This window comes from Haliotis rufescens, unplaced genomic scaffold, assembly GCF_023055435.1.
Source record: "Haliotis rufescens isolate VD_foot unplaced genomic scaffold, xgHalRufe1.0.p SCAF_25, whole genome shotgun sequence".
In the NCBI taxonomy this organism is placed as follows: domain Eukaryota; kingdom Metazoa; phylum Mollusca; class Gastropoda; order Lepetellida; family Haliotidae; genus Haliotis; species Haliotis rufescens.
Genome location: NW_025963946.1, coordinates 6,267,346 through 6,279,126, shown reverse-complemented (window position 1 = coordinate 6,279,126; position 11,781 = coordinate 6,267,346). Strand labels below are relative to the sequence as shown.

The window sequence follows — 11,781 nt, the reverse complement described above, 5'->3', positions numbered from 1 at the left end:
CATTTTGCGAACACCTGGCGTCATCACTGATTTTCCCTATAATTCAAGCTCCACGGCTGTAATGCCTTTTGCGACATACGGTGGATAATCGAGACTGGTGGTTCTCTGGCGTTGACCTTTAATAGTATGATTAAAACTGGCAATATCAGTGGATGACGTCATTATGTATTATGTTTGTGGTATCTCGTCACGTTGTCATGGGCGTCATTGCAAACAATTAAAACAATGAAGGAAAATCAAAATGCCAAGTTAAAATTAATGGAATAATTTTACCTATATTTGTTCTCCTCTGGGTAATATAAGTATATTTATCTTCAAGTGATCCACCATTGGGATTTATGTCAACTAGAGTAGCTGTAGTACTTTCAGTGAAGGGGGCACGGGTGGCCCAGTCGTCTAAGGCGCCGGGATTCGCTGTGCAGAGTTGCATCCCTTGGACACGCCAGAAACCTATGATTGTGGGTTCGAATCCGGGTTCGCCCCGATTATGTTTCTAGGTTTGTTAGCACCATACCCGTGCTCGTGGGTTTCACCGAAGTGGTAAACGTCTGAGACCTGCATCACTTTGGGCTTTCCTCCCACATTAAGCTGACACGCCGTGATATAACTGGAATACTGTTAAAAGCGGCGTTAAACCCAACTCACTTACTCACTCACTCACTTTCGGTGAAGTAATTTAGGCGAACACCTGGTGTCAACACTGATTTGTTGTGATTCATTCATGTTTTTTTCACCGATATTTTGCCCTTTATTGTTTTATTATAATTAGGACTAATTATTCTCTGGCGTTGACGTTTAATTATGTTATTATCTGACGTTGATGACGGTTCGGATTAGCCGATGTTTCTGGAAGCTGACGCATCTGGAAGGGGCACCAGAAAGTCTTTACACATTTCTATTGCCGCCCAGTTTATTATCTGACGTTAATGGCGGTTCGGATTAGCTGATGTCTCTGGAAACTGACGCACCTGAAAGGGACACACTGGAGCTTAAAATGACGATAACCAGAGGTACAGTTAATCGGAGTTTGAGCTGAAGGTTTGTCGTAGCTGAGTAAGGATTTATTTATAACAGATGTGCGCAGCAGGATCTTGACTGAATTTAGATATAAACCTACAGTATTTTGATTTATGATTAGAGGTTTCAAATGTAGATTTGATACCCGTAAAATATCGCTCGGAAACGAACCCGCAGGTATGATTAAATGTGAAGATTGGGTGAATTAGGAGATAAACCCAAATTGGAGAATTCGACATTGGATACGACACCGCTACATTTTCTTTTAAATATTTTTTTTCAAATGGGAGCTTGACTGTTTACTTTTGGAAACGTCAGTACTATGACGTCAGAACGTCGAAGTATTGTGACGCTGTAAACATATCGTCGCTGTATGTGATTGAGTAGCACTGAGTGTTTACTATATTTAACAAAACTTCTTTTAAGTCGTTTTCTTGCGTATACTGCCGTGCAGGCTTTAACGACCCGTGAAGATCCGGGGTAGAATAGGTCTTCAACAACCCATGCTTGCCGTAAAAGGCGACTATGCTTGTCGTAAGAGGCGACTAACGGGATCGGGTGGTCAGGCTCGCTGACTTGCTTGATGCATGTCATCGAACCAGATTGCGTGGATCGATGCTCATGAAGTCAATCACTGGATTGTCTGGTTCAGAGTCGATTATTGACAGACCGCTGGAATGTTGCCGAGTGCGGCTTAAACAACAAACAAACAAACAAACAAACAAACAAACAAACAAAACATGATTTAGCTCACAATAGATCCCCGGCAACCAATGTATATCGTAAGAAGGAACTTAATGGATCGGGCGACTTGGTTGTGACTTGCTTGCGAATGATTGCACATGTCAGTGGATCGTCGGGTCTTTATTTGATCATATGCAGGCCGCAGTCATGAAGGAGTGAGCAAGGTTGGTTTTACAAGCTTTCGGCAATATTCCAGCAACATAACGACTGGGACACCAGAATTGGGTTTCACACATTGTCCCCATGGGGGGAATCGAACCCGAGTCTTCAACGTGACTAGCGAACACCTTAATATAGGCTACCCGCCCGTCTCATGAAGAAATAATGATAAGTGTGGTATTGAACAACACGCAAACAATTGGAAGCAATAATAATTTGCACTCATGTCCTAAGTATCTCGTCCGCCACCGTGGTCTTGTGGTAGAGCGTCCGCCCGGAGGTTCGATCCCCGGCCTCGTCATACCAAAAGACGTAAAAAGATGGTACTTGTAGTTACCCTGCCTGGCGCTCGGCATTAAGGGGCTAAAACAAGGACTGGTCGGCTCGGAGTCAGTATGCTGTGTCTGAGTAGGGTATTCATGTTAAAGTGCGGCATGGTATCTCAGTGAGCTAGCACTGTAAATAAGCATCAGTTAGGACTAGTACAAGCAGCCACACACACACACACACACACGCACATGCACGTCGCTATATAAGTGCAATAATCTTGGACGCGACGTTCAACCCCATTTCACCTTACCTCAACTCACTAGGTATCTCACATTGTTTTTTGTTCAAAATAAGTGATTTAACTCCAACTAGTCATGATTGAGGAAGACGTCAAGGAAATAGTGGGATATTTTCTTTTCGCGATAAGAAATAATATTATGCTTAAACGAGGATTCGATACCGATAACGTTGGTTGATTGTTTAAAGCCGCACTCAGCAATATTCCAGCTATATGACGGCGGTGTGTAAATAATCGAGTCTCGACCAGACAATCCAGTGATTAATATCATGAGCATCGATCCACGCAATTGGGATCGATGACATGCATCAACCAAGTCAGCGAGCCTGACCACCCGATCCCGTTAGTCACCTTTTACGACAAGCATAGTCGCCTTTTACGGCAAGCATGGGTTGCTGAAGACCCCGGAATCTTCACGATACCGATAACGGACCAATCAGAATGAAAGATTCTGAAAGTCTAATAATGTGTGAGTAGCACTAAAACTGTCGTGCCTCCATCAATTTAACACAGACTCGAGCTCACAGCAGTGGTAGCTTTGTGAAACGGGGCCCAAGATGACAAAAAACTTATGTGATTTGCTGAAAAAAACCATAAAAACTACTATTTCCCCTTTTAAATAAGCATGCATCCGTAATATTGCGACATCATCCTTATCTCATGTAAGTGAGTGAGTGAGTTGGGTTTCACGCCGCTTTTAACAGTATTCCAGTTATATCGAGGCGTTATCTCATGTAAGGCGATATGGTGTTCTGGGGCGCTTCATTTAGCTGCGTCCCCTGTGATGGTGGGTTCGAATCCCAAATTCTCTATGATTGTGATAGTTGAGTTGTCAGCCCCTGTCCGACCTTGCGGGTGCCCCCAACGTGTTACACGTCCGGGTCTGTATTACGGCGTACGGCGTTAAATCCAAGTCACTCACCGTATGCTATCTGTTTCTATATTCGAGTAAAAAAATGAACGCGATCCACATGTTCTGAAATGTTAACTCCCCAGCTGCTTTCTTGTTTTCGAGCATTAACGTTTCGTTGTTTGTTGGCTTGTTTGTTTGTTGTTTAACGTCGCACTCAGCAATATTCTAGCTATATGGCGGCGGTCTCTACATATTGAAGTCTGGACCAGACAATCCAGTGATTGACTTCATGATTTGTTGGTTGGTTTGTTATTTAACGCCGCATTCAGCAATAGTCCAGCTATATGACGGCGGTCTGTAAATAATCGAGTCTGGACCAGACAATCCAGTGATTGATATCATGAGCATCGATCCACGCAATTGGGATCGATGACATGCATCAACCAAGTCAGCGAGCCTGACCACCCGATCCCGTTAATAGCCTTTTACGACAAGCATAGTCACCTTTTACGGCAAGCATGGGTTGCTGAAGACCTATTCTACCCCGGAATCTTCACAGGTCTTGACATCATGAGCATGGATTTACGCAATGTTTGGATACAATGACATGCATCAATTGTGTCCCAATTGTGCGCCGTTGGTCTCCTCGTACAACAAGCATGGGTTGCTGAAGACAACCCGAATGTTTATGGGTATTTAGCGGTATAGATAATGGACCGTTTTGTGTTTTATCTCCAGAAGAAGCCTTGGCACAAGGAGACACCCTGAAGAATGTTGGTGATATCAAAACTTCTGCAACCACAACTACCTTACTGTCGTCGACGACACCAGTATCACCGACCTCATCGTCTAACTTAGATACATCTTCCTCAGCCACTAGCACTGATCCATTCAGAACATCACCCACGACAACAGCAGTTACAACGTCTACGTCGAGCTCCACTTCATCCACGACTACAGGGCCCACACAAAGTACATCTACAGCGTCTACTACAACTACGACGACATCATTAACGACTACTACACCGCCACAGACAGGTACAATATTGATCTTAGTTGGGGTTCCAGAGAAGGTTAACTGTGCATGTGTTATGTGAAATCTGTTTGATAATCGACTGGTAACTCGCTGTCGTTGACGTTTTATGTTACTGTTATTGAACAGTTGTAATAAGTTTGTTTACAAGCAAAGACTACACTAAACATTTTTACTTCAGCAACCCATGCTTGTCGTAAGAGGCGACAAACGGGATCGGGTGGTCAGACTCGCTGACTTGGTTGATACATGTCATCGATCCCAATTGCGTGGATCGATGGACATGTTATTAATCACTGGATTGTCTGGTCCAGACTTGATTATTGACAGACCGCCGTCAAATAGCTGGAATATTGCTGAGTGCGGCATTAACAACAAACCAACCAACCAACCACTTTATTCAATAACATCTTCTATTGACCAACCAACCAACTACATTCAATAACAGCTTCTATTGACCAAACAACCAACTATATTCAATAACATTTTCTATTGTGTCGATGACAACTGGGTCTTATTTTTATATTCTTTCTCTTGTTTTGTTGTGATCGACAATCAAAAAAAGGCGATATTTCCTCCCATGTGTTGATCTGGCTAGTATACCAAATGCACCCATAACGTTGTATATATTATTACATGTTTGAGATTTAACCCCCTCGAGGATTCCACGCCCATTTTTAAGAATTCTGTCTAAATCGACATCATTCGGACCAAACAAGCTGTCACAAGTACTTCGAACGGGCCAGCTGTATTTATTTGTCGGATTAGAAAAAAAATGTGGTTAACCCGTCTGGAACAGCGTCCGGGTCAATGAAAGTCCCTTTAAGCGCATCCTCCACTTTTCCTCCTGTCCCCCATCAAAAGCCTTCCAAACATCCATTTCCGTCCAGTCAAACCTGTCCATATCCCCCATTCAACAAAGGCTATAGTGAAAGTATTTTTCGACAAAGGCTATCTTTAATGTATTTGTCTACAAACTTTAAGGCTATCGTGAATGTATTGCTCTACAATGGCTATCGTGAATGTGCCTTTCCACAGAGGCTATCGTGAATGTATTTTTCAACAAGGCTATCGTGAATTATTATTTTTCTACAAAGGCTATCGTGAATACATGTTTCTGCATAGGTTATCGTCAATGTTTTCTTCTGATATGGCTGTTGTGAATGTATTGCTCTACAATGGCAATCGTGAATGTATTACTCTACAAAGGCTATCGTGAATGTATTTTTCAACAAAGGCTATCGTGAATGTATTTTTTTAAAAAGGCTATCGTGAATGTATTTTTCAACAAAGGCTATCGTGAATGTATTTTTCAACAAAGGCTATCGTGAATGTATTTTTCAACAAGGCTTTCGTGAATGTATTTTTTCGACAAAGGCTATCGTGAATGTATTTTCGACAAAGGCTATTGTGAATGTATTTTTTTCTACAAAGGCTATCGTGAATGTTTTTTTCTGATTTGGCTGTTGTGAAGGTATTGCTCTACAATGGCAATCGTGAATGTTTTTTTCTGATATGGCTGTCGTGAATGTATTGCTCTAAAATGGCTGTTGTGAATGTATTGCTCTACAATGGCTGTCGTGAATGTATTGCTCTACAATGGCTGTCGTGAAAGTATTGCTCTACAATGGCTGTCGTGAATGTATTGCTCTTCAATGGCAATCGTGAATGTATTGCTCTACAATGGTAATCGTGAATGAATTGCTCTACAATGGCAATCGTGAATGTATTGCTCTACAATGGCAATCTTGGATGTATTGCTCTGATATGGCTGACGTGAATGTATTGCTCTACAATGGCTGTCGTGAATGAATTGCTATTCAATGGCAATCGTGAATGTATTGCTCTACAATGGCAATCGTGAATGTATTGCTCTACAATGGTAATCGGGAATGTATTGCTCTACAATGGCAATCGTGAATGTATTGCTCTACAATGGCAATCGTGAATGTATTGCTCTACAATGGCAATCTTGAATGTATTGCTCTACAATGGCAATCTTGAATGTATTGCTCTACAATGGCAATCTTGAATGTATTGCTCTACAATGGTAATCGTGAATGTATTGCTCTACAATGGCAATCGTGAATGTATTGCTCTACAATGGCAATCGTGAATGTATTGCTCTACAATGGCAATCTTGAATGTATTGCTCTACAATGGCAATCTTGAATGTATTGCTCTACAATGGCAATCGTGAATGTATTGCTCTACAATGGCTGTCGTGAATGTATTGCTCTACAATGGCAATCGTGAATGTATTGCTCTACAATGGCAATCGTGAATGTATTGCTCTACAATGGCAATCGTGAATGTATTGCTCTACAATGGTAATCTTGAATGTATTGCTCTACAATGGCAATCGTGAATGTATTGCTCTACAATGGTAATCTTGAATGTATTGCTCTACAATGGCTGTCGTGAATGTATTGCTCTACAATGACTGTCGTGAATGTATTGCTCTACAATGGCAATCGTGAATGTATTGCTCTACAATGGCAATCTTGAATGTATTGCTCTACAATGGCAATCGTGAATGTATTGCTCTACAATGGTAATCTTGAATGTATTGCTCTACAATGGCAATCGTGAATGTATTGCTCTTCAATGGCAATCGTGAATGTATTGCTCTACAATGGCTGTCGTGAATGTATTGCTCTACAATGGCAATCTTGAATGTATTGCTCTACAATGGCAATCTTGAATGTATTGCTCTACAATGGTAATCTTGAATGTATTGCTCTACAAAGGTAATCTTGCATGTATTGCTCTACAATGGCAATCTTGAATGTATTGCTCTACAATGGTAATCTTGAATGTATTGCTCTACAATGGTAATCTTGAATGTATTGCTCTACAATGGCAATCGTGAATGAATTGCTCTTTAATGGCAATCGTGAATGTATTGCTCTACAATGGCTGTCGTGAATGTATTGCTCTACAATGGCTGTCGTGAATGTATTGTTCTACAATGGCAATCGTGAATGTATTGCTCTACAATGGCAATCTTGAATGTATTGCTCTACAATGGTAATCTTGAATGTATTGCTCTACAATGGCTACCGTGAATGAATTGCTCTTCAATGGCAATCTTGAATGTATTGCTCTACAATGGCTGTCGTGAATGTATTGCTCTACAATGGCAATCGTGAATGTATTGCTCTACAATGGCAATCTTGAATGTATTTTTTTCTACAAAGGCTATCGTGAATGTTTTGCTTTGGTATGGCTGTCGTGAATGTATTGCTCTACAATAGTAATCGCGAATGTATTGCTCTACAATGGCTGTTGTGAATGTATTGCTCTACAATGGCAATCGTGAATGTATTGCTCTACAATGGCAATCTTGAATGTATTTTTTTCTACAAAGGCTATCGTGAATATTTTCTTCTGATATGGCTGTTGTGAAGGTATTGCTCTACAATGGCTGTCGTGAATGTTTTGCTCTACAATGGCAATCGTGAATGTATTGCTCTACAATAGTAATCGCGAATGTATTGCTCTACAATAGTAATCGCGAATGTATTGCTCTACAATGGCTGTTGTGAATGTATTGCTCTACAATGGCAATCGTGAATGTATTGCTCTACAATGGCAATCTTGAATGTATTTTTTTCTATAAAGGCTATCGTGAATGTTTTCTTCTGATATGGCTGTTGTGAATGTATTGCTCTACAATGGCAATCGTGAATGTATTGCTCTACAATGGCTGTTGTGAATGTATTGCTCTACAATGGCAATCGTGAATGAATTGCTCTACAATGGCTGTTGTGAATGTATTGCTCTACAATGGCAAACGTGAATGTATTGCTCCACAATGGCTTTTGTGAATGTATTGCTCTACAATGGCTGTCGTGAATGTATTGCTCTACAATGGCTGTCGTGAATGTATTGCTCTACAATGGCTGTCGTGAATGTATTGCTCTACAATGGCTGTCGTGAATGTATTGCTCTACAAAGGTAATCTTGCATGTATTGCTCTACAATGGCAACCGTGAATGAATTGCTCTTCAATGGCAATCGTGAATGTATTGCTCTACAATGGCTGTCGTGAATGTATTGCTCTACAATGGCAATCGTGAATGCATTGCTCTACAATGGCAATCGTTAATGTATTGCTCTACAATGGTAATCTTGAATGTATTGCTCTACAAAGGTAATCTTGAATGTATTGCTCTACAATGGCAATCTTGAATGTATTGCTCTACAATGGTAATCTTGGATGTATTGCTCTACAATGGCAATCGTGAATGTATTGCTCTACAATGGTAATCGTGAATGTATTGCTCTACAATGGCAATCGTGAATGTATTGCTCTACAATGGCAATCTTGAATGTATTGCTCTACAATGGTAATCTTGAATGTATTGCTCTACAATGGCAACCGTGAATGAATTGCTCTTCAATGGCAATCGTGAATGTATTGCTCTACAATGGCAATCGTGAATGCATTGCTCTACAATGGCAATCGTTAATGTATTGCTCTACAATGGTAATCTTGAATGTATTGCTCTACAAAGGTAATCTTGAATGTATTGCTCTACAATGGCAATCTTGAATGTATTGCTCTACAATGGTAATCTTGGATGTATTGCTCTACAATGGCAATCGTGAATGTATTGCTCTACAATGGTAATCGTGAATGTATTGCTCTACAATGGCAATCGTGAATGTATTGCTCTACAATGGCAATCTTGAATGTATTGCTCTACAATGGTAATCTTGAATGTATTGCTCTACAATGGCAACCGTGAATGAATTGCTCTTCAATGGCAATCGTGAATGTATTGCTCTACAATGGCTGTCGTGAATGTATTGCTCTACAATGGCTGTCGTGAATGTATTGCTCTACAATGGCAATCGTGAATGTATTGCTCTACAATGGTAATCTTGAATGTATTTTAGAGATGAAGATGTTTGGATCGGAGACGTTGCTTGACTACGGAGCATCGTCTGTCATCTGCGGCGTGTCACATCCGTACAATTGGGAATACGTCAGAATACGCCACGTCGACATGAGCGGAAAGAAGAGAGAGATCTGCAGAATTGCTAAGGGATCCAGCCCACAACTCGACAGCGCCATGGACGCGAACAAAGTCTCGGTGAGCTCTTCCTGATGTGAAACTGGAAACTTGAAAATTTGAAAAAAGTTCATTATCACCCTTTCTCATTTACATATATTTACAACTCCATTATATCTTTTGCTACGTATCTACACATATCAAGACTTCCATGATGATAAATATCTGAGATAGCAGTGACACCTGCTGAAACGTTGGCACAAGAACTCGTTGTATATAATGGAAAGATGGGCGGTCGGGTAGCCTAGTAGTTAAAGCGTTCGCTCGTCACGCTGAAGACCCGGGTTCGATTCCCGACATGGGTACAATGTGTGAAGCCCATCTCTGGTGTCCCCCGCCGTGATATTGCTGGAATATTGCTAAAAGCGGCGTAAAACCATACACACTCACTAACTCCTTCACTCATTCACTTTCATGAAAAGAAACTGGGGAGACGGTCGAAAGGGCAGTCAAATCCAGCCACATCTAAAAATCGAACCGCTGGACCCTGTTGTAACTTCGAGATAATCGGACATTCGAGATAGCGAGGCACTGATAGACAGGCAGATCATGTAACAGAATCATGCACCCATAGCAATACGATTGCATACACGTAACTGATGTAATGTAACTTTAAATAGTTATATCATTTTTGTCCACTTGTTTCTGAATTGTATCACCCAATCATTTGGCCTTGACCTTTTTAACCGGTTATTTTTACTTGAAGGTAACGTGGAACGTGACGTCATCAAGTCTGTATTTCCTATTGGCGTTCAAGCCTGCCAACTGTGAAGACGTGGGGACGTATTTCTGCGACCTTGTCACGGACTCGGGAACCAGAACAGCTGTTTCCACTGTCACAGTGAAAGGTACACAACGTTCATGGGCTCTTTCAAACATATACATTTATAGTGTCAAAATTCAAAATGTAAACACACCGAATACGGGGTGTGATATTGCTTAACAGTTTTGTATATTTTCAAAATGACATTTTTACGTTGATTCGCATTGTTAGAATTTGTTTGGTTCTAAAGTTTGTACATAACAATAATTGTCTAAATTAGAAAAACTACCAGAGATAAAACAGTTAATGACTAGAGCGAAACCTAGTCATCTCAAATGCACGAGGACTACCAAACCCGTGAAGATCCGGGGTAGAATAGGTCTTCAGCGACCCATGCTTGCTGCAAAAAGCGACTATGCTTGTCGTAAGAGACGACTATCGGGTCGGTCAGGCTCGCTGACTTGGTTGATGCGTGTCATCGTATTCCAATTGCGTCGATCGATGCTCATAATGTCAGTCACTGGATTGTCTGGTCCCGACTCGATTATTTTTCAGACCGCCGTGATATAGCTTGAACATTGTTGAGTGCGGCGTTAAACAAACAAACAATAAACGTAGACCACAAACAACAAAACAATGAGCCCCGATTACGCGACCTTACCATTATAATTATAATACAATATAAATAATTTTTTATTATAGTCATTATTGTTATTATTATTATTATTATTATTATTATTATTTGTAGCCGTGCCTTCAAAACCTTCTCTGACTACACCCAAGACGGTGGTTGCCGGGCGACGGACTGAGATCTCATGCATGGGGAACGTCGGTTTCCCTGGGGGGATGATGACGTTGTATATCAAGGACAAGGAAACTGACGTTCTCAGGGAAATCGGCGCGAATGATGGACTGACTCGGGAATTCAGACGGGAGGAGTGTCACAATTACGTGAATCTCACCTATACATACAGTCCGCCCCAAGACGGGAACGACACCGCCATTTTATGTTTGACGGAAAATAGTTTCGTAGCAACCGACGTCATCAGAAAGACGGCGTCAGCTGATTTGCAAGTACTCCCGGGTAATATACAGCAAGAATCGAAACCATGAAAGATAACCGATCTCATTAAAATCAGATCTTAGCTCTCGCTATCGCTAAACACAGATCTGAGGACATCCCATTTGGGGTCACGTCAGAGCGACCTTTCATCCAACCAATCAGAGCGTCGCTTACCAGATCATGAAAGTGACAGTCGGAATGTGTTTTCTAATCATGCAACCACGAAATATTTAAAACGGGGTATTCCGAACGACAGTTACGGGTATTATGATTATATCCATACAATCTAGGCCATATATAAGCTATTCCAGAATGTTCTTCTTATCATTTTTAATTTTTTTTTAAATCGAGAATACGTCAAAATATGTTTCGAAGCGTAGTCGCCAGTTTGAAACTACTGTCGTAAAGCTCGAGAAAGCTGCCTTCTGATTGGCTAATGTCGATTTCTTGTCAGTCATTTCATTGGTCGGTCAAAATTCGCGAAAGGTCGTTCTGACGTG

General features: G+C 41.1%; 1 protein-coding gene across 1 annotated transcript; it reads left to right on the top strand.

Moving 5' to 3' along the window:
* Window positions 1–4,153: 4,153 nt before the first annotated feature.
* LOC125383611 lies at window positions 4,154–11,331 on the top strand. Its single transcript, XM_048402196.1, has 4 exons — window positions 4,154–4,379; window positions 9,280–9,476; window positions 10,162–10,303; window positions 10,967–11,331. The coding sequence occupies exons 2-4, from the start codon at window positions 9,282–9,284 to the stop codon at window positions 11,329–11,331; spliced, it is 702 nt and encodes a 233-aa protein (XP_048258153.1). The 5' UTR covers window positions 4,154–4,379; window positions 9,280–9,281.
* The last annotated feature ends 450 nt before the right edge of the window (window positions 11,332–11,781 follow it).

Coding starts and splice junctions, on each gene's coding strand:
- LOC125383611 (XM_048402196.1), top strand. CDS start 9,282: ATGAAGATGTTTGGATCGGAGACGTTGCTTGACTACGGAGCATCGTCT. Junction 9,477..10,161: donor TGGACGCGAACAAAGTCTCG/GTGAGCTCTTCC, acceptor TTTTACTTGAAG/GTAACGTGGAACGTGACGTC. Junction 10,304..10,966: donor TTCCACTGTCACAGTGAAAG/GTACACAACGTT, acceptor TATTATTTGTAG/CCGTGCCTTCAAAACCTTCT.